The 25,389-nt window shown below is 52.6% G+C and overlaps 12 protein-coding genes across 12 annotated transcripts; 5 read left to right on the top strand and 7 right to left on the bottom strand.

Moving 5' to 3' along the window:
- Nucleotides 1-222: 222 nt before the first annotated feature.
- Nucleotides 223-1,593, bottom strand: N7532_002808 (NAD(P)/FAD-dependent oxidoreductase; the record flags this gene model as incomplete). Its single annotated transcript, XM_056615302.1, has 2 exons — nucleotides 223-1,325; nucleotides 1,461-1,593. The coding sequence occupies 2 exons, from the start codon at nucleotides 1,591-1,593 to the stop codon at nucleotides 223-225; spliced, it is 1,236 nt and encodes a 411-aa protein (XP_056478274.1).
- Nucleotides 1,594-1,960: 367 nt separating this feature from the next.
- On the top strand, nucleotides 1,961-2,929 carry N7532_002807 (pyrroline-5-carboxylate reductase family protein; the record flags this gene model as incomplete). Its single annotated transcript, XM_056615301.1, has 2 exons — nucleotides 1,961-2,003; nucleotides 2,058-2,929. 2 exons carry the CDS (start codon nucleotides 1,961-1,963, stop codon nucleotides 2,927-2,929), a joined length of 915 nt encoding a protein of 304 aa, XP_056478273.1.
- Nucleotides 2,930-3,065: 136 nt separating this feature from the next.
- On the bottom strand, nucleotides 3,066-4,004 carry N7532_002806 (uncharacterized protein; the record flags this gene model as incomplete). The annotated part of the gene is made up of 2 exons (XM_056615300.1): nucleotides 3,066-3,789; nucleotides 3,871-4,004. 2 exons carry the CDS (start codon nucleotides 4,002-4,004, stop codon nucleotides 3,066-3,068), a joined length of 858 nt encoding a protein of 285 aa, XP_056478272.1.
- Nucleotides 4,005-4,401: 397 nt separating this feature from the next.
- Nucleotides 4,402-6,306, top strand: N7532_002805 (uncharacterized protein; the record flags this gene model as incomplete). Its single annotated transcript, XM_056615299.1, has 5 exons — nucleotides 4,402-4,545; nucleotides 4,605-5,077; nucleotides 5,131-5,200; nucleotides 5,251-6,079; nucleotides 6,134-6,306. The coding sequence occupies 5 exons, from the start codon at nucleotides 4,402-4,404 to the stop codon at nucleotides 6,304-6,306; spliced, it is 1,689 nt and encodes a 562-aa protein (XP_056478271.1).
- An 810-nt stretch (nucleotides 6,307-7,116) lies between these two features.
- N7532_002804 (proline dehydrogenase family protein) lies at nucleotides 7,117-8,656 on the bottom strand (the record flags this gene model as incomplete). The annotated part of the gene is made up of 2 exons (XM_056615298.1): nucleotides 7,117-7,927; nucleotides 7,995-8,656. The coding sequence occupies 2 exons, from the start codon at nucleotides 8,654-8,656 to the stop codon at nucleotides 7,117-7,119; spliced, it is 1,473 nt and encodes a 490-aa protein (XP_056478270.1).
- A 1,261-nt stretch (nucleotides 8,657-9,917) lies between these two features.
- On the top strand, nucleotides 9,918-10,696 carry N7532_002803 (peroxiredoxin family protein; the record flags this gene model as incomplete). The annotated part of the gene is made up of 4 exons (XM_056615297.1): nucleotides 9,918-9,964; nucleotides 10,063-10,175; nucleotides 10,301-10,464; nucleotides 10,517-10,696. 4 exons carry the CDS (start codon nucleotides 9,918-9,920, stop codon nucleotides 10,694-10,696), a joined length of 504 nt encoding a protein of 167 aa, XP_056478269.1.
- Nucleotides 10,697-11,399: 703 nt separating this feature from the next.
- N7532_002802 (uncharacterized protein) lies at nucleotides 11,400-13,013 on the bottom strand (the record flags this gene model as incomplete). The annotated part of the gene is made up of 1 exon (XM_056615296.1): nucleotides 11,400-13,013. One exon carries the CDS (start codon nucleotides 13,011-13,013, stop codon nucleotides 11,400-11,402), a length of 1,614 nt encoding a protein of 537 aa, XP_056478268.1.
- Nucleotides 13,014-13,041: 28 nt separating this feature from the next.
- N7532_002801 (Mtc5p) lies at nucleotides 13,042-15,711 on the bottom strand (the record flags this gene model as incomplete). Its single annotated transcript, XM_056615295.1, has 1 exon — nucleotides 13,042-15,711. The coding sequence occupies one exon, from the start codon at nucleotides 15,709-15,711 to the stop codon at nucleotides 13,042-13,044; it is 2,670 nt and encodes an 889-aa protein (XP_056478267.1).
- Nucleotides 15,712-16,143: 432 nt separating this feature from the next.
- Nucleotides 16,144-16,777, top strand: N7532_002800 (E2 ubiquitin-conjugating protein UBC13; the record flags this gene model as incomplete). Its single annotated transcript, XM_056615294.1, has 4 exons — nucleotides 16,144-16,196; nucleotides 16,261-16,349; nucleotides 16,408-16,539; nucleotides 16,581-16,777. The coding sequence occupies 4 exons, from the start codon at nucleotides 16,144-16,146 to the stop codon at nucleotides 16,775-16,777; spliced, it is 471 nt and encodes a 156-aa protein (XP_056478266.1).
- Nucleotides 16,778-17,336: 559 nt separating this feature from the next.
- N7532_002799 (uncharacterized protein) lies at nucleotides 17,337-17,992 on the bottom strand (the record flags this gene model as incomplete). Its single annotated transcript, XM_056615293.1, has 3 exons — nucleotides 17,337-17,521; nucleotides 17,602-17,686; nucleotides 17,894-17,992. 3 exons carry the CDS (start codon nucleotides 17,990-17,992, stop codon nucleotides 17,337-17,339), a joined length of 369 nt encoding a protein of 122 aa, XP_056478265.1.
- A 991-nt stretch (nucleotides 17,993-18,983) lies between these two features.
- N7532_002798 (60S ribosomal protein eL24) lies at nucleotides 18,984-19,917 on the top strand (the record flags this gene model as incomplete). The annotated part of the gene is made up of 3 exons (XM_056615292.1): nucleotides 18,984-19,034; nucleotides 19,242-19,385; nucleotides 19,636-19,917. The coding sequence occupies 3 exons, from the start codon at nucleotides 18,984-18,986 to the stop codon at nucleotides 19,915-19,917; spliced, it is 477 nt and encodes a 158-aa protein (XP_056478264.1).
- A 1,653-nt stretch (nucleotides 19,918-21,570) lies between these two features.
- N7532_002797 (uncharacterized protein) lies at nucleotides 21,571-25,239 on the bottom strand (the record flags this gene model as incomplete). The annotated part of the gene is made up of 1 exon (XM_056615291.1): nucleotides 21,571-25,239. One exon carries the CDS (start codon nucleotides 25,237-25,239, stop codon nucleotides 21,571-21,573), a length of 3,669 nt encoding a protein of 1,222 aa, XP_056478263.1.
- Nucleotides 25,240-25,389: the final 150 nt, after the last annotated feature.

Below are 25,389 nucleotides of genomic sequence, written 5' to 3'. Positions count from 1 at the left end.
ATTCATTGGTCTTGTTTCTGCCAGCTCAGCAGCGGCTTCGTGCATATGAGAAGCACCGGCTATGGAATGCTTAAGACTTGCATGCCTCAACCTTGTCGGATGACAAATAAACCGGAATTTAGAATTTAGATGGAGAGATCATTCAAAAAACTTATAGAAAATTTTTTCGATTCTGATGGATCTGCAGGAATATTGAACTTCTAAATGTACAGTAACATGCATCTATAGCTTCGAGGCCTTGGGCGGCAGAATCGCCGCTAACTCCTTGGTCTCTCCAACCCGCCAACTCACATCACCACCCCAATCGCCCTTCTTCCCCTGCGACGGGGGCTGCTTCCATCGCCAACGAGCAACAGGCTGCTGCGCACCCGGCGCCTCCAGCATATCCGTCACCCACGAGCCGACGATGGGGAACATCTTAAATCCATGGCCCGAGTCGCCCGACATGACAATAATCGAGTCCGACATACCGGGGATATAATCAATGATGAAATCCGAGTCACTGGTATCGGCAAACCAGCACAGCGACTTCTGCACGAACGGCCGATCCGCCAGCGAGGGCAGAGTCTGCGCCAGCAACTTGCGCAACTGTGTCTCATCTTCCTGCGGGAGGAAAGCGCTTTCCTTCAGCGACTCGGGCGCATGCGAGACACCCGTCTTGGGATCGGTGTTGATGTAGCCTCCGCCCATCGGGCACATCTTCAGCAAGTTGGTCTTGGGGTCAGGCTCGAAGAAGAATCCCAAATCACGCGCGTAGGTGACAGGGATACCACGCAGGGCAGACGTCTCTTCATCGGACAGATGAACATGAGCAACCGACCACGATTTCGCAACAACCGTCTGACCCAGCTGCGGCACAAGCCGACCAACACCAGCGCCAGCAGCAACAATAACCAGCGAAGAAGGGTGGAAGCGACCGTTCTTAGTGCGGATACCAGCAGCCTTCTTTCCCTCCAACTTGGAGACATACACAATTTCCTCTACGGCGCCATTCCGCTCGCCCAGGAAAAACCGCACACCCGCCGCCTGTGCAGCGCGGTATACGCCCGCGAGCGCGGCGCCCGAGTGGGCATATCCGTCGAAACGGTTGAGGTACCCATGCCACCCGGCCATGGGGCCGTCTAGCTGCCAGCACGCCTGCCGAGCGTCCTCGGAGTGCTGGATGGGGACGACGTGCGGCTTGATTTGGGAATTGCGCTCGGCGGAGGCGCGGAATCTGTTCAGGGTGCCGACGGCCTTTTCCGGGGCTTCGCCGGAGACGCAGTGCAGGAAGCCGGTTTGGTGGAAGTAAGGGGCGAAGAGGGGGGTCTTCCAGGCGGAGATGGCTTTCTACCTCTACGCGTGAGCCACGAGGGTAAATATGAGGTGGTGGGGGTGTTGGACATACAATGGTCAAATCCGTGTAGAACGGATCCTCATACTCGGCACGCACGATCTTGTTCAGGTCGTTGGCGGCCGACCAGCGGGGGGAATGTGGTCGTCCTTGTCGTATACCGAGACATTGGTGTAGCCCTTTTGCGCGAGATGCAATGCGGTGGAGAGACCGAAGGCGCCGCCGCCGACGATGATGATGGGATCCGACTTGGAGACCATGGTGGAATACCTGAGGGTACCTAGGTAATGGGAAATTATCCAGCCAGCTGCCCCGCGCCCGACATCATATATACCCTGTCAACCTGCCAGCTCGGTCCCGGAATCGGTCTATCATGCGACGCCGGGTTTCTTGTCGCGATCTCGCCCTAGTACAATTTAGTGCAGCTTAAGGTGGTGTCCCAATTGTTTATCACCGGAAGACCAGCCGAGTGGAGCAGCCTCGTCTCCACCGCGCAGACAACATCGGACGGCCGGCCGAGCTGCTTCTGCGGGGAAGCAAATTTCTCGAGCTGCTTGATTCCCTGTAACATACTATCTGAATTACGAGACACGAGACTCAAGCAGCAGCATTCGCATCACCAGCATCATGACTGACGCCAAGTTCACGACCCTGTGCCTCCTTGGATGTGGTGAGTAAATCCAACACTTCAGTGCTGCAGCTGTTATCGCCGCATAGCTCTTAGTGACCCCACCAGGAAACCTGGGAGGTGCCATCCTCGACAGCCTGCTCAATGGGAAGCAAAGCGACGCCCTCTTCACCCAATTTATCGCCTGCGTGCGCAGCCAAGCCACCGAGGAAAAACTCGCCGCGCGGTTCCCAGAACACCTCTCCAAACTATCCATCAAACGCGGGGACAACGCCCGCGCAGTGCGTGACGCGGACGTGGTGATCCTCGGCGTCGACCCAGCAGACATCGAATCCGTCTTGACGCAGCACGGGCTCCGAGAGGCACTAGAGAACAAGCTGATCATCAGCATCGCAGCCGGCTGGACGCGGCAGAAACTCGAAGAAACCATCTACGGCAGCGCCACGACGAACGCCAACAAAGCCAACCGCGCCTGGGTGGTGCGGACACTCCCCAACATCGCAGCGCAAGTCTCGCAATCTCTGACAGCCATCGAGGTCTCGGAGCCCGCGCCGCCGGAGCACTACCTGCAAATCACGACGGCGATCTTCGAGCAGATCGGTAAGGCGGTCCAAATTGACCCGAAGCTGATGAACGCCACGACGGCCGTGGGCGGGTCGACGCCGGCGATGTTCGCGGTTATCTGCGATGCCATGATCGATGCAGCGGTGGCGGTGGGAGTGCCGCGCGAGCTGGCGCATACGATGATTTTCCAGTCTATGCAAGGGACCGCGGCGATGTTGCAGAGTGGGATGCATCCGGCTCTGCTGAAGGATCAGGGGACCTCGCCTGAGGGCTGTACGATTGGCGGATTGATGGTTATGGAGGAGGCGGGCGTGCGAGGCTCGGTGGGACGGGCGTTGCGTGAGGCTGTTACTTTGGCGCGGCTGATGGAGACGCAGGAGCATGTTAATGACACTCGGCGTTAGAAAAGGATAGTATACTCTCATGGTACATTGTGTACAATCACGGCAGTCTCGATGGGATCAATGCTCTATAGTGATTCAAAATGCTAGACAAGACTAAAATAGATCATGACACATTCCTCTTTCCCTTCCACTTCTTCTACTTCTCTCCCACCTTCTCATGAAACATCTCCCTAAACTCCATATTCGCCAGACACCCAAACCCAAACGCCGGAATAATCCGAATACATCTCGTAACCGTCGACGATGCCAAATACCGCTGCGAATGCTTCACGCGATCCACAAACGGCACCGCCTGCTGCCGCATATACAAATCCAGCCCAAGCAAATGCACCGGCGTGGCAACCAACTGCGTCAAAGCCGGCACACTCAACTGCGTAATAACCGGCTTCGCATGCGGGTGCGTCGCAAGACTATCCGGAATGGCCGCCGAAAGCCGCGGGGCCAGCGTAAACGACCCGAAGATCGTCACGCTATCACGCAGGAGAAAGATGGCCGTCGCGGCGCGGGCGACGGCGCGGTTCTGTACCAGCACCGGGCGTGCGACGTCCACGGCGCCCGCAGCGACGGGGGCACGCTGTGTGCCGAAGATCTGGGCAAAGCGCATGTCCTTCCACACGCCTAGTGGGACGTTGACTGCCGTCGTGGAGAGGAAGGTGATCATACTTGTGGCGGGCGCTTTCATGGCATGGCCGATGGTGTCGGTGGTGTTGGCGACAGTGAAGGTTGCTGCGTAGAGGACCCAGATGAGGCCGAAGGGCAGCTGGAATGTGAATCGTGCGGGATTCTTGAGGGCTGCGACGGCATGGTTGCGGAGGCCGTGGAGGAGAGATTGGTTGAGGAGGGATTTCTCCACGAGCGCGCTGCGACGGTTAGATCTATTAGATCTATACCTCTACACCAACTCATGTCAAGACGGGAAAAGATAACAGGACAAAACCCACCGGTCGATAATTGTCACTGCGGGTGCCACGAGGGTCGCGGAAAGTGTTGCAGCACCTGTGTCTGCGACTAGACGACTGAAGAGCGATCTCGTCCACAGATCGTGTTGCTCGTCTGATCGATGCTGCATCGCCATGTTTCCATGCTGGGAGGAAGCAGACTCAACTCTACACTACCTTACCAGGGTAGATGACTTACGAGTCGGTCAGAGCTGTACCCTACCCTAAGATACCCTAGGGAGGCATCCAACGGGATCTCGGTCATTGGGACCGAAGAGGGGTTTTCTTTTACTTGATGGGACTGTTATCACCTGCACCAGACTGTGTGGATGCGCATCGGGCCAACGTCCCGACGCTGCATCCCCACCATTGTTCCTCCTCCGCGCGCTTCTCCGCGGCCCCAACTCCCAGCGACAGTGGCGGGGTAGCTCCGGGCCATCGGCGATGCTTCCGACTATGGCGAACAGCATCTGAATAAAGGTCGCGTGGTCGCCGAGATGTTGACAGCAGTTCATCCTCCCCTCCTCCATCGCCATGTCCTCCTCTACTCTTATGAACCTGCGCACTGCACGATCCTTTGCTCCTCGTCTGCGTGTGAGCCCTGCGCGCCCATTCCTCCAGCTGCGCGGCAAGGCGACTTCGCCCTTCCGTCTCCCAGACCCTCGCAATGAGCCCAACGTGAGCATGCCTCGGCCGCAATGTGCAAAAGAAGCTTGTACTAATGACATCGTGTCCAGCCGCTGTACAAGAAAGGCTCCGAGGAGCGCGTGAAGCTCGAGGAAGCTCTCGTCAAGCTCCGGGCCCAACTCCCGGTCCAGAGCAACATTGTCTACAATGGCCAGGCCCAGAAGTCGGCCAAGTCGTGGGACCAGCCTCTCCCCGCGGAGCACGAGACCGTCTTCACCAACTACCCCCTCGCCACCAAGGAGCAGACCCAGGCTGCGATCCAGGCTGCGCTGGACGCAAAGAAAGACTGGGAGGAGACGCCCTTCGTGGACCGAGCGGCCATCTTCCTCAAGGCCGCCGAGCTGGTGACGGGCAAGTACCGCTATGAGCTGATTGCCGCGACGATGCTGGGCCAGGGCAAGAACATCTGGCAAGGTGAAATTGATGCCGCCGCGGAGCTGGCGGACTTTTTCCGCCTCAACTGCAACTATGCTGCTGAGATCCTCGAGAGACAGCCTACTCGCGGTAGCGACGGCATGTGGAGGTAAGATACTCTCTATGAATCAGTCAAGAGGCAATTGACTAACAAATTCCCAGTCGTCTGGACTACCGTCCTCTGGAGGGCTTCGTCTACTCCATCTCCCCTTCAACTTCACCGCGCTGGGTGGTAACTTGATCTCTGCACCCGCCCTGATGGGTAACGTGGTGATCTGGAAGCCCTCTCCCTCCAACGTCTACGCCAGCAGCATCATCTACAAGATCCTCCGCGAAGCCGGTCTCCCTCCCAACGTCATCCAATTCGTCACTGGTGAGCCTGAGACCATCAACGACGTCGCTCTCTCCCACCGCGACTTTGCCGGTCTGAACTTCATCGGTTCCTCGGACGTCTTCCGCTCCCTCTACGGCCGCATCGGCGAGGGCATCGCCAACAAGACCTACCGCGAATTCCCCCGCGTCGTCGCCGAGACCAGCGGCAAGAACTTCCACTTGATCCACCCCACAGCCGACATCCCCAGCGCCGTGAACCACACCATCCGCGGTGCCTTCGAATACCAGGGCCAGAAGTGCTCTGCCACCTCGCGCGTGTACCTGCCCGAGTCTCGGGCCGAGGAGTTCCTTACTGGCCTCAAGGCTGGCGTCAAGGAGATCACCATCGGCAACCCAGACAAGAACCTTGAGGCCTTCATGGGACCGGTCATCCACTCCCGCTCCTTCGACAAGATCACCTCCATCATCGACCGAAGCAACAAGGACCCCTCCATCAAGCTTCTGGCCGGTGGCACCTACGACGGCTCCGTCGGATACTACGTCCACCCGACCGTCTACCAGGTCGATTCCCCCGACCACCAGCTCTTCAACGAGGAGATCTTTGGCCCTGTCCTGGCCGTCTACGTCTACCCCGATGCCGAGTGGTCCTCGACCCTGAAGAAGGTCGACGAGGCCGGCGGCGGTCTGGCCCTGACCGGCGCCGTCTTCGCTCAGGACCGCAAGGTCATCCGCGAAGCTGAGGATGCTCTCCGCTACTCTGCCGGTAACTTCTACATCAGTAAGTCCACTCCCAAAAATTCTCGGTTGAAAATAATTCTAACAAACCTTTCAGACTGCAAGACCACTGCCGCCCTCATCGGCCAGCAATCCTTCGGTGGTGCTCGTGCCAGCGGTACCAACGACAAGGCTGGTAGCTCCGATGTCCTGCGCCGCTTCACCAGCCCGCGCTTGATTAAGGAGGAGTTCTTCCCCCAGACTGGATTCACTTATCCCAGCAACCACTAAGTTTATGACGCGTCATGAGTAAGATTGAGAGCAAGTCTTGGAATTGTATAGTTGATGCACATTAGATTTCTATTTGGAGTTTATTAAAAAGCTGCAATGCATTCATTTTTATTTGAATAATCTACCAAGTAGCTTTGCGTAGTTCTGTCTATAGTTCCTGCTTGGGAAATTTTTAATAACTGTAGCTGCCCTCATCCAATCAACTGCTCAATTATTCCGAACCCACTAGTCCCAAAATAGAGCCTCATCCGCATTTATTGAACACCCAATTCGCACCACCACAATTTAAAGAACCTCTTCTAAAAAACAAAAATAACAAAATCACCCTTCCTAATCACACAGAAAAATCAATGTAACCATCACTACCCCACCACCCAACCCGCGACGAGACACCGCCACTTCAGCGAGGAGTCCCATCCCAAAACGGCAATGCATCCCCCACCACTAGAATCGGGATACCGCCCAAGGAGCCAAAACCCGCCAACCCGCGAACCCGCGGCGAAGGTTTGAAAATGCGACCGGTTGCAATCCTGTTTACGTGGGCCCAATCGGTAGGCCTCCCGTTGGTCATCTGGTGCGGTTTTGTCCCACCTTGACTTTATCTCGGTAGTGCACGGCGTTTCGCTTTGTTTGTGTGACGAGGCGCGACTTGCTCCACAACTACACACTGTATGGTGGATTAAGCGGGAGGTCGTGCTTTGGGGGTTGGGGGTTGGGGTGGGAGGGATTGTGGATGTCGGAGGTTGTGTAGTTGATGATGAACGTTGTGGGTAGACATGACTCGTAGATTCAATTCGTAATCTATGCAACCTATTTCTGCGTGGAAAAGGAGAAAGCCGATCTAAACCTCCTTCCAAACTCCGCCTTCAACGCATTATACTCATCAGTCGTACGAAGCACAGCATCCCGATTCTCAATCGCACGGCGCAAAAGATACGCCAAACATTCACCCATCCCACCCCAGGTCGAGCACTTGTAAACCTCCGGAGTCCCATCCGCTTCCTTAAGTTGTAGCAGCGAGAAACTAACCTCATCCGACATGCCATGCAATTGAGCAAATCCAACAGGAACAGTAGGAAGACCAGCAGCGGTCCGCTGCTTGTGCAGCTGGTGCGCAGACATGACACTGTCACGGTTATGGCTAGCAAGGAAAAGATTGACAGAAGGCCAGGGCTTGGTGGAGCCGAACTCGCCAATATTCTGCTTGAGGGCGCCCTGCGCAATGCCGTTATATTGGTCATCGGTTTGTTGCTTTGTGTCGAGGATGAGGGAACGTTCGTCGGAGGCCATGTATGCGCCACGGACGACCTTGAGGCCTAGTGTGAATCCTTCTTCCAGGGCTGCGGAGAGGTGTCGGGCTAGTGTTTCCGGGGTCTTCTTGAGGTAAGCTTGGTAGGTGTTGTAGACGACGGCGTAGCCGTCACGGTTGAACTTGCGCATGAGGTCGAGGGTCAGGCGGGCGATGCCTGTTTGGAAGTGTTGGGATTCGGCGTCGACGAGGATTCGCACTTTACGTTCTTTGCAGCGGGTGGCGATCTCGTCCATGGCGTCGATCATTTGTTGGGGTGGCAGTTCACCCTTGGAGAAGGCTTCGGTAACAGTAGGACCAGCCCCGGTAACCCTGGAAGGAGTCAGATATATATAACCAAAAAAAAAAAAAACAAGGATATAAGAAGAAGGGTACATACTTGACAGCCAGGTAATCTCCATCTTCCAACTGCTCAACAGTCTCCATGGTACCCTTTCGCCAGGCCTCAATATTGGCACAGCGGAAAAGGGCAGGGTCCAAATCTTTACCAGCCTGCTTACTTTCCAGAGCAGCAACACCAAGGCCCTGTTCGGTTTTGGTACGGTGGTCAAAGACAGTTTCTTTGGCGTAGGTCATGATAACACCACGGAATCCCATATTCTTCAGCTCCTTAATGGTGGCTTTTGTCTCGGCCGCATTCTCGCCAGCACAGAATTGCTCGTAAAAAGTCTTCTTCAAAATGCCATGGAGGATAGGATTGCGGTCGACATTCAACAAGAACCCGCGATTGGGCTTGGAGAGAATGGACATCACCCAGAGAGAGGAGTGGAGGAGGAGCGGCTTAGATGAGATGGTGGCGACGAGAAGTGATCGTAGCAGAACCCGAAGAGGAATCACAGAGAGGGGGTAGGAAACAGTCTGAGGAGCAGCATCCGCTTGCACCTGCAATGTCGAAGCCGGTCGACGCTGCGATTGCGACGAGGCAAACCGCCTTTGAACCATAGGTCCATTCGACGCCTGTTTAGGGAGGATAGTCCATTGTCCGACGAGGATATCACCCGCGCGAGGACCAAGGGGCTTTCCAGCGAGCCGGAGAGTCATTGCACAGCTCAGATGAGTGAAGAGACAATAACTCAGAAAAAGCTTTGCTGCTTGACCATGTACCAGCTAGTTTATTTATCATATATTCTGCTACCCCGCCCATCCCATCTTCCCCGCGGTCCCATGGCCCAAGCCAGCGCAGCTCGTTATCTTACACCCATGGTTTCGGGCGCCTGTCCGACACAGCTATCACCCGGGAGGTGACCAGACCGCGGGGAGCTTCCCCGGGCCATCGTAGGGTTCACCGTCCAGATGCGGTAGGTAGGGTACCAAAGATTGGAATTTTCGTTGATATCGATTTGATAAGACAATGCCGGTCCATGGCTGCGCGTATGTATCCCCGGGAGGGCGGCCGGCCGTGGGGCGTCTAGCCAGTGGACGGTGGCGGATTGTGAACCGGCAGGATGGCCGGTATGCTGCTGCACCGGGTCACAAGACGTGAGACTTGGGTAATACCCTAGAGTAGGGCTCGGGCTCGGGATAGTTATACACAAACATAGTTCGATTTTCATTTAAGATCGTTGTCGGGACGCGAGGAGGTTTGCGGCGGTCCTCCCGGTGCGAAGTATGGGAACCGCTCACTGCCCCAGGTGAACATGGTGCCTGACTAAGTCCATCTTGGAAACCCAGAAAGACAGAAACAAAGATTTCCGCTGTGGTCATCTTTTTTTGACTTTTTCTGTCTACATTCGGACTTCCCAGGTTCGAAAATTTGCGATCCATGCTTGATGGTCAGCAACGCGGAGAATGTTTGCGCGGCGGAGGTCGAGTGCTCGTCGGGAATCGCCTCGGAATTGGCTCGGGAACCCAGTCCCGATGGCAGCCTGAGGCACCACTTACAAGCCTCAGGCACCAATAAAACATCTCGGCTTGGCAGGCCCGGCGACCTCAATTGGGAAGGCGGCCCCACCCCCAAGCCGGCAGAAACGGCCAACGCCCCTCGCACGTGACTTGACATCACCTGGTCCCTCTCGACACCTCGGGAATTAGGCATTCTATCCGGTTCTCGCTCGGTCTTTCTTGGTAATATCCACGCGGTTCGGTATCTTTCTGCTTCGGATCACCTCATGGATAAGGCCCATTCGTGTCCCACCATTCGTCATATGCGCGATCCCGATGGGCCGATATGTGTAAGCCCGTCCCAGAGCCCCTCGGCTCCATATTAATAGCATTTCTCCCAACTTAATCTCTTCCTCTTCACGTATTTCAACTTAACTTCTTCAACTCTCTCTCTCTCTCACCCAAACACATATCCACCATCATGTCTCTCAAGGCCGGCGACAGCTTCCCCGAGGGTGTTACCTTCTCGTACGTGAAAATTTTCTACCCCACCCTTTCCCGGTGGCCTCACTCGCGCCAACATCGTCAATCCTGAGACAATGGGCTAACTCACTTTCTCCCTCCAGCTATATCCCCTGGTCCGAGGAGTCCAGCGAGATCACCTCTTGCGGTATCCCCATCAACTTCTACGCCTCCAAGGAGTGGGCCAACAAGAAGGTCATCCTCTTCGCTCTGCCCGGTACGTGTCACCGCCACTTCACTTCCGCAAATTCTCTGCCCGCTCGTCGCAATCTGCACCCTGCATTCTGCAATCGGCACCCCTCTTTCCCCCAAGGTTCTCTCGCTGACCGCCACATCCTACAGGTGCCTTCACCCCCGTCTGCTCCGCCAACCACGTCCCCGAGTACATCCAGAAGCTCCCTGAGCTCCGCGCCAAGGGCGTCGACGCCGTCGCTGTCCTGGCCTACAACGATGCCTACGTCATGAGCGCCTGGGGCAAGGCTAACGGTGTCACCGGCGACGACATTGTAAGTTCTTCCGACCACCAACAAAAGGGTTGCATATGCTAACGAATTCCAGCTCTTCCTGTCCGACCCCGATGCCAAGTTCTCCAAGTCCATCGGCTGGGCCGATGCCGAGGGCCGTACCTACCGCTACGCCCTGGTCATCGACCACGGCAAGGTCACCTACGCCGCCAAGGAGAAGGAGAAGAACGTTCTCGAGGTCACCTCCGCGGACCACGTCTACAAGCAGCTGTAAGCGCATGCGTGCAGCAGTCCGATACTAGAAAATGGGTTAGGCGGTGGTTTTGCGTGGCGATCGAACATAGATTAGCTTCTCGCGCCTTTTGCTTCTCTGCTTCTTTCCGATAGAGGGATACCATCCTAATGAAGCTATGACAATCATTTCTTCCTCGTAGTTCTCCCCAATGGATCTACCTATACTTCCAGACTTCTCCCTGCAGTCACTTCAAATAAACTTGAAGTCTTAGTGTCAGGTACCTATAGCCTTGATTGGTGCGCCACCATTGTCCGGGACCTGCCGGGGAGGCCAGTGCTCAAAACAGTCTGATCGTTGCGCAGGCACCCCTTCGCCTAACCAGAACAGCCTGAGAACATGGACTAGTCCGTACTTTGGCTCGAGATGGAGGGGTCTCGAGGAAGTGGGGGATCGGCGTAAGCGGCATTGCCGGCTTTCATACTGGTGTACGATTCGCCCGGCTCCGCTGTTTTATGGAGAATATCAAAATAAAGTATCTTCACCTTCGCAATGTTTGACAAGAGGGAAATGCACATGTCAAACTTGGATGTGAAAAGAAATAGCCAAATGCAGATGATATTATAGTCATACATTGCAACGAAATGGTATCTGAATAAGAAGACAAAGATAAAAACAAAGTGGATATCGTAGAAAACAAATCCCAGAAAACGCCATCCAGACCCCAGCCATCAACCGGGAAAGATCATTTCCATTTCCCTTTAGGCGTAGTAATCGCCACAGACCGATTCTTTCTCCGATCGTCCTTGGACCGCAAACCCTGACTCAGTCCACCGCCCATGCCTCGGGCAAGCGACGCAAAAGGCGAAGCCGTCTGCCATAAATCAAGGTCATCTTGATTCTGACCCACTCCCCGGCGCGCTGTGGGCGTGGTATTTCCAGTAGTTTCCGTACCGGGGGGTTCGGACTGGCGGCGTCGATGGCGTTTCTCATGCGAGTAGGTCCGGTTGGCGCCGGCGCGGGTTTCTTTGATCCGCGGCGAGGCAGTTGCCGGGGGCTCCCACGCCGGCATGGGGACTTTGGCTGCGATGTGCTCGGAGCAGAAACAGCCACATCCAGTCGGGCAAGACGGGGGACTGAAATTATCGGAAGTTCTGTAGACGTGATCCTGGCTGGCACCGTCATGAAGGAACCAGCGGTTGTGGCACTCGAAGCAGCTAACATGGCCACAGCTGAGACAAGGAATCAGCATGCCTTCGACCGCTTCGCCACAGATCACGCAGGGAAGTTTTGTTGGAAGAGGCGAGCGTGGGTTGCAGTTCGGGCACCGCTGAGAGGCTTTGGTGCGCTTCCGTTTGGACGGGGTATCGGGGACTATAGGATCTGGTGTGAAAATAGAGATCTGTAATGCATGACCACAATCACCGCAATGACGCTGGAAGCCAAGGCCCTCGAAGCCGGACGTAGTGTCCCCTACAACTGTTTCTTGAAACGAAGTCATCTTCGAGCTATGGCTGCCCCAGTATTGACTGGTTTGCATGTCCTCGGCAGCGTCGGCAACTGCACCGATCTTGAGGACTTCGCTTTGTTGCACGGGCAAATCCCAGATCGATAAAAGGTCGGCATAGGCACCGCGGTACGACCGGTACAGCCATTCCTTATTTCGGTCAAGAAGGGAATCTGGAGCAAAATCATCGTCGCCATCGCCGTCGAATACACTTTGGTTTTTAAACACGGCCTTGAATCGTGTTGTACGCTCTGTTGGCTGCGGTAACCGATCGCTTTCAGTATCAGACTGGGTCTTTTCCGTGCCAGGCGTCAGGACTTCAGGCACCAGGGGCGACTTGTCATTAGATAGACCTGAAGAGCGTGGGGCCTGTTCCGGATTCGGCTTCTTCTTGTTTAGAGTGTGCGCGGGGGGAGACGCCGACGATGGCCCGAATGTAAATGAACGAGATAAGGACGATGCCAGCACCGATCCGAATCCAGATCCACTCCGCGGCTGAGATGCTTCAGGAGAGGCAGCAAGAGAGACGTTATGGCTCAAGGCCTTTCGGTCGGCGGCGATTCCGCGCGGACGAGAAACAAAAGGAGGGGTGGTTCCAGTCGAATATGGAGGAGTAGAGTCAACACGCCAAATTTCGCTCGAAGATCGTGCAGATGTGTGAGGTGGAACAGGTTGTGAATCTCTCGGGACAGAGGAAGCAGGAGTGGTGAGCTGCGACTTGTTTTGGACGGTCGATGCAACCGACGAGACGTCCATGGAGAGGGGCGGCAGGCCGGGTTGGGGTTCTGGCTTATTCTCGGGCTTGCCCTCGTGGTGTGCTTCCAAAAGCACACAGGAGAGCATTGCGACCATCTGTATATCGCCAATCCGTTCGAAATGATCAAAGAGTGCTGGCACAAGCCAGTGACTCCCCCATTGGGTGATCGCCCCATCGAATCACACTTCCAGCCAGATCTTTGTAAAGACTGTTGTCCTCGAGAGTTTGATTTGCATTCGCTTCGTGCCCAGGTAAGGCACGTTTCAATCCCAGTCGTGGCTCGTTAGGAGACCCTGGCTTCCTTCGGACATGCAGGACCAGTTTTATGAGGCCCCAGATCTGAGCAAGTTCGTAGTATCCAGCATCAAGTGCGACAGCAGCATTGTGGGCGCACACGTCAATACCTTTACCACAAATCCGATACTTGCTGGCGAGCTCCTTCCTGACCGGTAAGATATCGCTTAGGTCATGTATGGAAACGATGTTCCGCGGTGCATCGGTTGATTTAGTGGTTGCTGCACCTCCGATGGAGCGTTGAGAATGATCCGTAGACCGTGGTCGATAAATGCCGATACTGCCGACGCTGCGCCAAGTTTGTGGTGCTTGGAATCGCGTAGGCAGCCCGGACAGAATATCTGACGACGAACCTGATGAGCTAGAGTCATCAGAGTACGAGTCATCAGAATCATCGGACGCCCCATCGTCCGTGCTCGTAATTGTTCCGTTCATGCGTGGACCCGGCGAGCTAGTCTGCAGGCGCCCGAATCCTTCAAAGACTTTATCGGTTCTCGACAGTCTGCTCATCTCTTTGAATCCGATGTTGTCAAACAACTCCGTGGACTTGTCCTTCTTCGGTGGGAAAAAGCAAATCAAGCGACCGTCATTCGCCCACAGGGCACCACATGCTTTGGCGACAGGTACCATGACATTGGCATTCACGGGACGAAGCAGTTCAGAACTCATTCCCAACTCTTGACTCTGTGTCATGCCAACTTCGTCTTCGTCACTAGACTCCCCCTCCAAGTCGTCGTTGACCGGAGACTTGACATTCTCGCCAGCTTCGCCCAATATCCAAGCGATGCTTTCTTCCAGTGTACTCTCGCCCAGAAGATAGCGAACAGCGCCTTCCAGACACCCGCGTTTTCGGGACATATAGGTTTCGGCGATCGTTCGAAGCTCTCCAGTAAGTCTCCCCGCCAGTTCATCGGTCACGGCTGCAGTCTTTTGGCAGGAAAAGGTCGGTATGGCGGATTTCGGGTAGCTCGTAGGGAATTTGATATCCACTTTCAGGAAAAGCGAGTCACCATCCGTTCCCCAGGGCCCATTCAGTGAAATTGTAATTTTTCTTTGTCGGACATCAACAGACTCGAAAGCAACTTTCGTAAACTTCTCGCCCACATGACTGATCTCATCTCCCAGTGTCTCGATATCCCAGCCGGATATTTTCACTCCACGCATCCAGGCAATGGGGTTGGTGTCGGCTCTCAGGTTTGAGCGTGGCTGCATGCCCATCCGATTATCCACATGGGTATGTCGAGTATAGCCACGATTATGGGGTACTGATATGGCGTTCATGCCCGGCCCAACGGAGTAATTAATGCTTGCGATAGGATGCACAATAGACGAGGCAGGTTCAATGTCTTCCAAGTCTAGATCCGAGTTGACATCTCGGAAGCTTCGATAGACAGCGCCCAAGCGAGTCACGTTACGAGTCGAGATGAATGATTTCCCCTTCTCATATCCAACCCGTTCCAAAATTTCAGGATCCACGCGGTGCAGGCGAAGTTTTTTATCGGTTCCCCAAGTTACTAACTGGAACTCGCGATTGTCGATTCCATCTGTCACACCCCCACGCGGCCGCCAGAGGAATTCCTTCACCTGACCTTTGTGGCCCGGGAAGCTGTGCACCAGAGGCAAATCGTCATCAGGGTTGGCACCATCGCCAGCCCGTCGGCTGTATAGATGAAGATCACTATTTCCTCTCTGGGGCATGGCCAACACACCCCATCCAAAAGGTGTATTTCGGGCCCGCCACGCTGGGAACGGGGTTTTGATCATTTTCTCAGGTAGGTCCATTTCAGAGGTATAATCCCAGAATTTGATGGTCTTATCGAGCGAGCAAGTAGCTAGCGCCCCTCGTCGCACACGGTTCCAATCGACTCCGTAAATTTTTGTGTCGTGTGCTTCAATGGACCGAATAGGATATGCACCCATTCGATCATCCCAGATCCGCAGGAACCTATCGTGGGAGCTGGCGATGACATGGGGGTCTTGACGATTCCATTTGACTTGGGTAGCGCCAGTAAACCAATCCGAGAATGATATGGCCGGGCGAGAAGGTGTACGCAGGTCCCAACAGTGTACGAAACTGTCCACGGCGCATGTCGCGAGAAGGTCCGGATGGAAGGCGGAGAAGTTGATGTCGGTAATCGCACGAGAGTGGGCGTGCAGCACATGTTCAATGGAGTTCTGCCAGGTCTTCATAGCTAGGTTCCAGACCAGGGCTTTCTGGTTCGACGTACTCACGACCCAGTAGTCGCGAGACGCAAAGGGCGACCACTGTACATCGGCGACCTCCCATGGCGTGTGATGAGGAAGATAGCGGGGTGGAGAGTAGGGCGAATCCAGGTCAATGACATGCAGACCTTCCTTGGAGGCCAACACGACATCTCGCCCACAGGGCGAGATTGACATGGACCCGACCGGCTGCTCCACATGGATCGAGCTATCCTCATCGAAGGTCGGGCTTTCGAACGCCGATGTCAGCGGCCGCGGCTCCATGGAGCTCGACATCGTGGCTGTATGGTCCTTACCGGGCCAATCGGAGCCGTCGCAAAGTCGCGGGTTCGCGGGGGCTATGCGCAAGGGTACCTCACATGGGCTGCAGCTTGTCGCATCGCGAGGACTCGATCCTCGAGCTGATCGTTGCGGAGCAGCAGCGGTGGCTCGCGTGCCTCAAAGGAGATAACGCGGAGAGCAACGGCTGTGGCTAGTGGTGGCGGTGCTGCATGTGACCTACAGGGGCGCCGCAAAGCCCCGCGGTGCAGGCAGCCCCTCTGGTTGCGTCTGCGCATTTTGTTGACACTCCAAGTTTCCGTCCATTCCTCACCTTCTGGAGATCGACACCCGACGCACACACATTCGCTGTTCGTTCATCCTTACGAAAGACGTCCGAATCTGTCCCAACTCGATCCGATCGCTTCCAGACGGCAACACGCATTCGACATGGCCCTGCCGAAGCGCATTATTAAGGAAACGGAGCGCCTGATGGCGGAACCGTACGACATCCCCCGCGCTCTTTTTATGCTGATCCTTCGGACTAACTTTACGTGATTCTTGCAGAGTCCCGGGCATTAATGCCGTTCCCCACGAGGATAACCTCCGTTATTTCGATGTTTCCATCCACGGCCCGGCCCAGTCTCCGTACGAGGGTAAATACACACGTCGATCCTCCCTTTTGGCTACGATAACTAACTCATTTTGACTTAGGTGGAATCTTCCGTCTCGAACTTTTCCTTCCCGATGATTACCCCATGACTCCTCCCAAGATTCGCTTCCTCACCAAGATCTACCATCCAAACATTGATCGTCTCGGCCGTATCTGCTTGGATGTCTTGAAGAGTAAGTCCAACCCGTCAATTTGGAAGAGACTCGTGACGCAGGTACTGACGGTCCGCGAAAAGACAACTGGTCCCCCGCTCTTCAGATACGCACGATCCTGCTCTCGATTCAGGCCCTCCTCGGTGCTCCGAACCCCGACGACCCTCTCGCCAATGATGTTGCTCAGCGTTGGAAAGATGACGAGCCCGCTGCCATTCAGACTGCGAAGGAATGGACTCGCACTCATGCCATGGCTTGAATGCGTTTGCAAATGATGTGACCATGACAAAAACATTTCATAAGCAACAATGGTTCTTCAAATATCCTGGGTGAACTAGATGCCGAGTCCTTTTGGGTTCGTTGCAGCTTTTCTTTTTTTTTTTTTTTTTTTTTGTTTACGACCCTAGTCTTTGCACTACTCATCTTATCTGGTTTTCATGTTTGACGAATTTTTCAACATTCTCTCAAGGCGTTGCATAGAACTAAATGTGTTAAATGGAGTTACTTCGCGGCGACTCTCTGGAATGCGGTTTTTATCGCCAATGCACAATCTACAAGTTGCCTCTAAATCAAAGCTGCAGGAAACTTAGGTAAACCTTTCTCGAAAGCATTGGATAATCTGTGCGCTCAAAAACATTTGATTTTGATTTCAATTGGCCCCTGCATGTTTTGTACTACGTCAGATATATCTTGCGCTGGTTCAAGGTGGGTCTATTCCAGATGACTAGTATTACGTAGTAACAAATGGCGACAGCACTGGCCATTTACTAGTAGTTATAAGTACAGTGGTACGAAACTCCATTTTGATCACATTTGATTCACTCTGTCTCCTTATATAGCCCCGCGCCGAAACGGTAGATGAGGTTTCTGAAGTACGCTAAGAGAAAACCATCATCCATGTCCTCCTCTACATCTAGTATGGAAGTCCGGATATTGGGAGAGACTTTCTTCCATCTCGCCTCCGAGGAGTCCGACGTCGAGGTCCAGCAGTATCCCTTGCTTTCTAGGTCTCTCGTAGGCTAGTATACCATACTAAAGGTGAGGTTGGCTATCTAATAGATTCAAGTTGGTTGGTTCACTTACCGACAGCCGTAGCCTGGACAGCAAAAGATGGACGGCCAGCACGGCGTTCCTCGAGAACTATCTCAGGATTCTCTTTCGCATAATGCTTTTGAAGATTATTTGTGGGGTTGTATTGAGTCTATCATTAGTCAAGGGCTATCAAAGGTTAGTGACATGGTACTCACTGCTATGCAAGAGCCTGGAGCACGACAATATCTCTCTTTATCGTAGATATTGTAAATACCATTGACCTATTATATAATGTAGATGTATGAGTTAGTATAGCGAATAGTTATCTGAAAGTTCCATATACATCCTGTAACAAGATAGGAGGCTGTAGCTGGGCTTTGGATTGCCTTAGATACCATTCGAAGGCTGAGTCCAGGACAACAGAGCCATAGATGGGGGGCATGATTGGACTGACAAAGAGGGTCGATGAAAAGTTTTACGAGTATGTTGGTGAATAGTGTTGATGGAGAGAGGGTTAACGAAGACAGTAGAGAGGTAACAAAAAAGAGAAAATGGGCGAGGAGGGGCAAAATATAGCCAGAGAGGCTGAATATTGGGCGCTCGAAAGCAGAAAAGATTCTTTGACATGCGGTTCTTTGGGATTTAATGGGTGAATCAAAATTCTGAAGCAAACCAGGTTGTCTTTGATAGAATAGATTAGTTACGAACTAATCTAAAACAACTTCGAAGTGGAGAGCGATTATAGTTGAAATTGGAGGGGTATCTATGGCTATTATTATGATAAGGGTAAATTTTTAAGAATGGCCCAGCAGCGAGACATTTCGAGAGCTTTGGCGCTTCATACAACAATCAATCTACAGAGCGCAATGGAGCAAGATCCATTAACCACAAGGTATTGATTGAGGATTCTTTGCCTGGGTACCTGATACAAATCATGAGTTAAAGCCCATCAGTACATTTCAAATGCTTTCTTTCCTCATAATTGGGTCAGTTTATGATCCGCGAGGTGTGTGATTTCTCCGGTCTCGAGGGTCACTTAAATAATTGTCCTTGGGCTAGCGGCAAGATTAAGTGCTCAGGACATCTGACCTTCCACGCCAACTAAAAAACAACTTTTGGTGAAAATTCATAAAACTTTCAACATTGATACCTCACATTGTACCAGTGGGTGGTAATATTACCAGCCAGTGGTCCTCGTATAGTTCCCAGACTCGATATAGGAAGCACTAGACCCAATTTGGAATGGCCCGATAACAACTCGGCATGACGCGGGTCACGTGTTGCGAGCCATCCGCAAAGGGCAGAGCGCGGCACGTGACGCAGTTTAGCGAGGCGCACCACAATTGGGCCCCAGCAGCGAGTCAACCGCGATCCCCGAATTTCGACCACCACCCAACGCCAACCGACACTCGTCAGCGCATCCCTCCGTCAAGATGCGTACCTACGACGACGCTTTCTCCGGCCAGAAGATCTACCCTGGCAAGGTGCGTTCTCACCCTGTTCGATTTTCGTGCGTGCGAGGAGGAATCCACGGAAATTTAAGCGACGACGACATTACACCACACAATCGATGCTATACCACACATAACGCCGTCGACATGTTTCCTACGATTACCCACCCTCGCCGCGCACGAAGATATCATTTGGAATCTGCTCGGCCTTGCTAATTTTTCTTTTTTGTGGTGTTATAGGGTAAGATCTACGTCCGCGGAGACTCCAAGATCTTCCGCTTCCAGAACGGCAAGTCCGAGTCGCTCTTCCTTCAGCGCAAGAACCCCCGCCGGATCGCTTGGACTGTCCTGTACCGTCGCCAGCACAAGAAGGGTATCTCTGAGGTCGGTCATCACCTACTACCCCTCGTTTGGAATTTTCGTGAATGTGGATGGATTCGTGTGCGGAGGACGACATCAAGACCGTCATTGTCTCGGATCGGAATGGCGCACAATCGACATCTCGATACTCGACAAGATGGAGCAAGAGGAGGAACGTTCACACGATACACCACAAGGCGATGAAATATCTGAGTGAAGTTATTTGAGAAGTATTGGACAATTTGCTGACCGGGTCTTTTTTTTGGATTTACAGGAGGTTGCCAAGAAGCGCACTCGCCGTGTCGTGAAGGCTCAGCGCGCCATCGTTGGTGCCTCCCTCGATGTGATCAAGGAGCGCCGCGCTCAGCGCCCCGAGGCCCGTGAGGCCGCCCGCAAGCAGGCCATCACCGAGGCCAAGGAGAAGAAGGCTGCCTCCGCCGCCGCCAAGAAGGCTGAGAAGGCCAAGAACGCTGCTTCGAAGGGTGGTGCTCAGCGCATCCAGAGCAAGCAGGGCGCCAAGGGCTCTGCCCCCAAGGTCGCCGCCAAGTCCCGCTAAATTCCCTGAAATAAAATTGGATTGAGCGAAATTGGACATTGGGTGTTTCTTTCGTGTTGACGGTTGCGATATGATGGAATCTTGCGGGACCGGGCTGGAGTACTGTCTGTTGATGACTGGCTTTAGGCCAATGCCTTGTTTCTGAAACACTTTATGCAATGCAGAAAATGGGAACAAAGGAACCATATGAAAAATAAACCATGCAAGAATCAATATCTCCGCCTGTTGGGCAAGCACTTCTGCTTCTCGTCTTTGAAGAGTATCATGTTTGGATTTTGCTGCTTCCGATGCATTTGATCTGGGTCTCCGGAGCGATCAAGTACATGGAATGCATAATCGTCCATTAATATCAAATAAAAGTACGAGTATCTCATATACCCTGAACTTGTAATATCTTATGTTGCAACTATGAATGGGACCTTCATAGGACGGTTTTAGGTTTGGGTCTGGCATCAAATATCGAATCAGATGAAACTGTCTATAACAATAGTATTGTTCTAATCGATACCATCAAATATATTCACGGTGCGCCAATAAATTCAAATGCAACGATTTTGAGCCTGTGATGCTGCCTCAGACCAATTTTAAATCTTGTTCCCGGCATCGGCCGTCTACCAAGTAAATATTGAAGAGGGGAACGCTCGATGGCTGCACGCGCTGAGACGTGCGGGTCGATTCAGCAGAAAAACCACCACAAAACACACGCGTAGCAATCAGGAAACAGCGAGAAGCCCAAATGTAGGGGTCAGGTCGGGGAGGTGTAAGAAGGTGTATTCTAGAACTAGCTATCCGGCCACTGTATACTGCCGGCTATGTCACATAGTCTGGATGGCACCCATGTAGTAGGGGAGGGGGTCTCCCCACTACATACCAGCACACCCAAGTCTCTGGCTGTCCCCAGCCAGACGACATAAAAAAAATCAAAATCAACACCAAAACCAAAACACAAACCGAAATGACGACCAATTCTGAATCTAGGGCGGCCCTCCCAACGGGTACAACTGTCAATCAAAAACGCAATCGAGAATGGCAAGGCGGCAAGGCAAATGACTGCGAGTATCAAAAGATGACAGTAGGGGAATGGTCGAATCAGAGATCGGTCGAGGAATTAAACATCAAAAATCAAGCATCACCAACCATCAAATAGCACATCAAGATAGATCCACGTCTCTGAGTCAATATGACCACATCGACATCCTTGTGATTAATGTCGACATCGAAATCAGCTTCTCTAGCCGTCGTCGTCAAAGACTAACATCAGAATTTTCGGCCGAAATAATTTGAGGTGTTGAACCACCAAAGAAGCTGCCACGGCAGTCAACACTTGCCACGGCAGTGCTGAAAACATGAAGAAAATCAAAGAAAAGAAAGCATCAACGAAAACGAAAGACATAAAAGAAAACCGATCAAAATAGCAAATCACGAAAGAATCAAAGGCCTCAGAGGGTGGCTGAGAGACACACCCCAGCACACCCAAGAACTTGGCCGAGGACGGCCAAGATTGAAAATCAAAGAAAATGCAAAATCAAACATCAAAGAAAAAAACCAAACAACATCGCATCAAACATCAAATCAACAGAAATAGACAAGACAATGGAAAAGAAAGAACACTAGCAACACTAGCAACCTCAACCAGCACACCCACGAGTGTGGCTAATCTCCATCATTCACATCGTCCCCAGAGACGTCATCTTCAACGCTAGCATCGGCATGCCGCTGTCGGCTGAGATCTAGACCTCTATTGTCCATCTCAACTGCCACTGGCGGAAATGACTGTTCTCGAACGCCAGCATCACGATGTAGCCAGAATCTTTTCAAACGATCGCCATTAACGGCACGATGTCGCATTCCATCTCCAGCCGAGAATCCATGGAACATTGGCGTTCCATCTAATTCTTCTAATGCATAGGCGCCATTGCCTAGCACTTCACGTATGCGGTAAGGCCCATGCCACCGATAACGCAGCTTCTGCACGGCTGTCATATTCTCCTTCATTTGCGTGTCGTGTAAGAGCACCAGGTTTCCGACCTCCAAAGGTGAAGATCGGACACTTTTCTGGCTATCAAAATAGGCCTTATTGTTCTCTCGCATCCTCTCATATCGGTGAATGGCCTCTTCCACATCGGCATCTCGCTGTAAGATCTGGCGTCCTCGGAGACTAATCAAATCTTCCCGTGTTGTGATCGTCTCCCATGGTAATGTAGACCATGTAGGCACTTCTGCCTCAAGTGGCAGAATGGCATCCCTTCCAAATAGAAATCGAAATGGCGTCATACCAGTAGTGGCACACACTGTCATACGATCAGCTAATAGCGCAGCATAGAAACATGCTCGCCAGGAAGGTGGGGGAATGCGAACTGATCGTGAACGCTGGGAAGCTGTTGTGGTTCCAGCAGCATTTTCTGCTGAATAGCCATGTGTCATCTTCGAGATGGCATCCTTAAATGTTCGCATGCTGCGCTCAATGGCACCATTCGAACCGGCATTATAGGGTGCAATTGCCACTCTCTTGATGCCCTTAGCCTGCAGAAAAAGCTGCACTTCCGAACGAAACTCAGGGCCCTTATCCATCACGATACGAAGTGGCCATCCATAGCGGCAAATGATGTCCTGCCATATGAAATCACAAACTGCCTTGCCGGTCGCTTTCCCTTTCAGCGGCTTCGCCTCCACCCATCCACTTAACGCCTCTCTTGCCTGAACCATGCATCTGTAACCATCTTCGTCAGGCAATGCTGCAGTGTCAATGAACACCTGGTCCCACACATTCTGCACTCGATTTGGAAGTAGCGGTTCTTCCACGCGAATGGGGTTCCGAAACTGGCAATTTGGGCATCCTCGGACGTATTCAGCGACCTGGGTGTACATCCCCTCCCACCAGTATCGAATCTTCAACAGTGCATATGTCGCCTCACGACCTTTATGCCCCATTCCATCATGTGCTTCAGATACGACACGCTTTCGATCATCTTCACCATCTAGAACACGACGCAGTGGCATATTCAGGCCCTTCCCCCTATAGAAAAGGTGCTCTCCCTGAACCACGAAATTGCTGGCGTGCTTCTTGAAGTGGTTGTATTGGCGAGGGGACATGCCACTAGGCCTCCTGATCGAAACGCACCACTGCGCAATCTTTTCTGATTCATCTGAATATGAATCATCCAACATTCTCATCCTCATTTTCTCACCAACATGAACATCAACGTTCCCCACATCATCCTCAACACTGTCCATTAATTGTCCACCGATAGACGTCTCCACTGGATTCATCATCACCCTGAGGGTGCTTATTTCGGCCAAAATAAATTCATCAACATCCTCTTCGTTCTTTTGTTCGGCAATCTCCTCAGCAGAATATGGCCGTCTTGAAAGAGCATCAGCAGCGCCGTGTTTCCGGCCAGGAACATGATGGACATCGAAATCAAACAGGCGAATCCAAGCAATCCAGCTAGTCACCAATGCGCCAGGCAGGTCCGTTGCTGATCTGTTCAACTGCGCCACCAACGTCTTCGCATCAATCTCGAGAGTGAAATGGACACCATACAGCCAGTGTCTGAACTTCTTCAACGCCTTCAGAACACCTCGGCACTCTCGCTTCCCCGCGTCATAAAATCTTTCAGTTTCAGACCACATGCCTGATTCATAACGTGCTGGCTTCCTAACAGCACTCCGCACTTGCATCATCACACTTCCCCATCCACTGGCTGATGAATCAACTGCCACCACTATGACTAGTGGGTCGTATTCATAATCAATTGGCAGGACAACCGGAAATGTCGACAATATCCGCTTCGTCTCATCAAATGACTGCTGCTGCTCCTTGCCCCATTGGAAATGGGCACCCGACTTCATCAGTTTATAAAGCGGGGCTATGATCATAGCGAAACCAGCGATCACAACGCGAAAGTAAACAGCGAGACCAACGAATGACCTCACCTCTGAGACGCATGTTGGCGTTGGCCAATCAACCAACTTAGCCACCTTAATTTCATCAGGGCGACGCCCACTGGCGTCACATATCCAACCAACGACAGCAACACCTTGCATCACAAACTGCGATTTTTCGGCCGAAATAACCATCCCGGCCAACTCCAGCAGATACAGAGTATGATCCAGATTCTGGAGGTGCTCGAGCACATAGCGCCGAACGCCTGGTAGCGCCATCTCGCCATTATAGTCTGTCTTTGGCCCCTTGATACCGAAATCATCAAGATAGGCCTCAACCACTGAACCATAAATCTCTGAAAGCACGAATTGAACCACTCTCTGGCACTGGGGAACCGAATTTGCGGCACCTTGCAGGATAGTGGTCGCACGGAGAAGACCGAGTGGCGTCATGATTGCTGTCAGATCCCGGCAACGCTCATCCAATGTGATCTGATCATATCCTGAAAATAGATCAACAACTGAGCAAAGCTGCATCCCTGCGAAATCTTCTGCGAATTCATCAATGTTAGGTGGCATATTCGCATCACGAATAGTGACACTATTCAATTTCATCGCCGCAATCACCAATCTGAACTTCTTCGCAGCCTTCTTTTTCACCAAGAACCATGGATTTCGATATGCGCCATGGCAAGGCTCCAAGGTGCCCTTCTTCAATCGATCTTCCAGCATCTCGATCACCGTCTTATGTAGCGCCCGTGGAACCATGAATCCTGGCTCTTGCCACGCTTCGTGCTCCACTGTCCTAATCACCTGAGGCCCATAGACCTCTTCTCGCACTCTTCCCATATGCTCCCAAGACCAGGCAAGCGCACCCTCGCGCTTGAACAACAGCTCTCGAAGCATTTCCTTCTCCTCTGGCATCAAATCCTTCCCCACAATCATAGCACCTTCTCTCTCTGGCGTCAATCTCGCACCACGCGCGAACTCCGCTATTCGAGGTTTCAGGTACTTATCAAACCTAGTCCTGACATCAGGGGCTCGAAAGCGCGTGTGGTACTTTTCCAAGCAGATCCTCTGCCAATCAGGCCTACCCTCAGGCACTGACCCATCCTTCAATGGCACATTCATCGGCAAAACCTTATCTGCCTTTCTCTTATACAGCGTGTTCAACGGAACACCAAGAGAACGCCATGATTTTGGCCGAATAAACCCATCACCATGATCACGACACGGTGGCAAAGAGTCAACATCCTTCGTGGTTGAACGATAATGCACACCCCGCATATCGCCAAACCCAACATTTCTAAGACCGTCAACATCCACAACCTTCCATTCAGGCGGAAGGTAGTGATCATCCAAATCACTCACACTTCCTGCTGACACATCTATCAGGTTCATAGGCACATGGCCAGACAGCGGTGTCGGCACCCCCATGCCTGCCTTTGCGCCATGAATATCAGTCAACACACCGAGGTCAGAACAGTCAAAACAATCAACAGAACAATCAAAACAATCAACAGAACAATCAAAACAATCAACAAAACAATCAAAACAATCAACAAAACAATCAAAACCATCAACAGA

This window comes from Penicillium argentinense (assembly GCF_028826775.1).
Source record: "Penicillium argentinense strain IBT 30761 chromosome Unknown utg000003l_segment0_segment0, whole genome shotgun sequence".
NCBI classification, from domain to species: Eukaryota; Fungi; Ascomycota; class Eurotiomycetes; order Eurotiales; family Aspergillaceae; genus Penicillium; species Penicillium argentinense.
The sequence above is the reverse complement of the archived record's forward strand: the minus strand, read 5'-3'. Positions and strand labels throughout refer to the sequence as shown.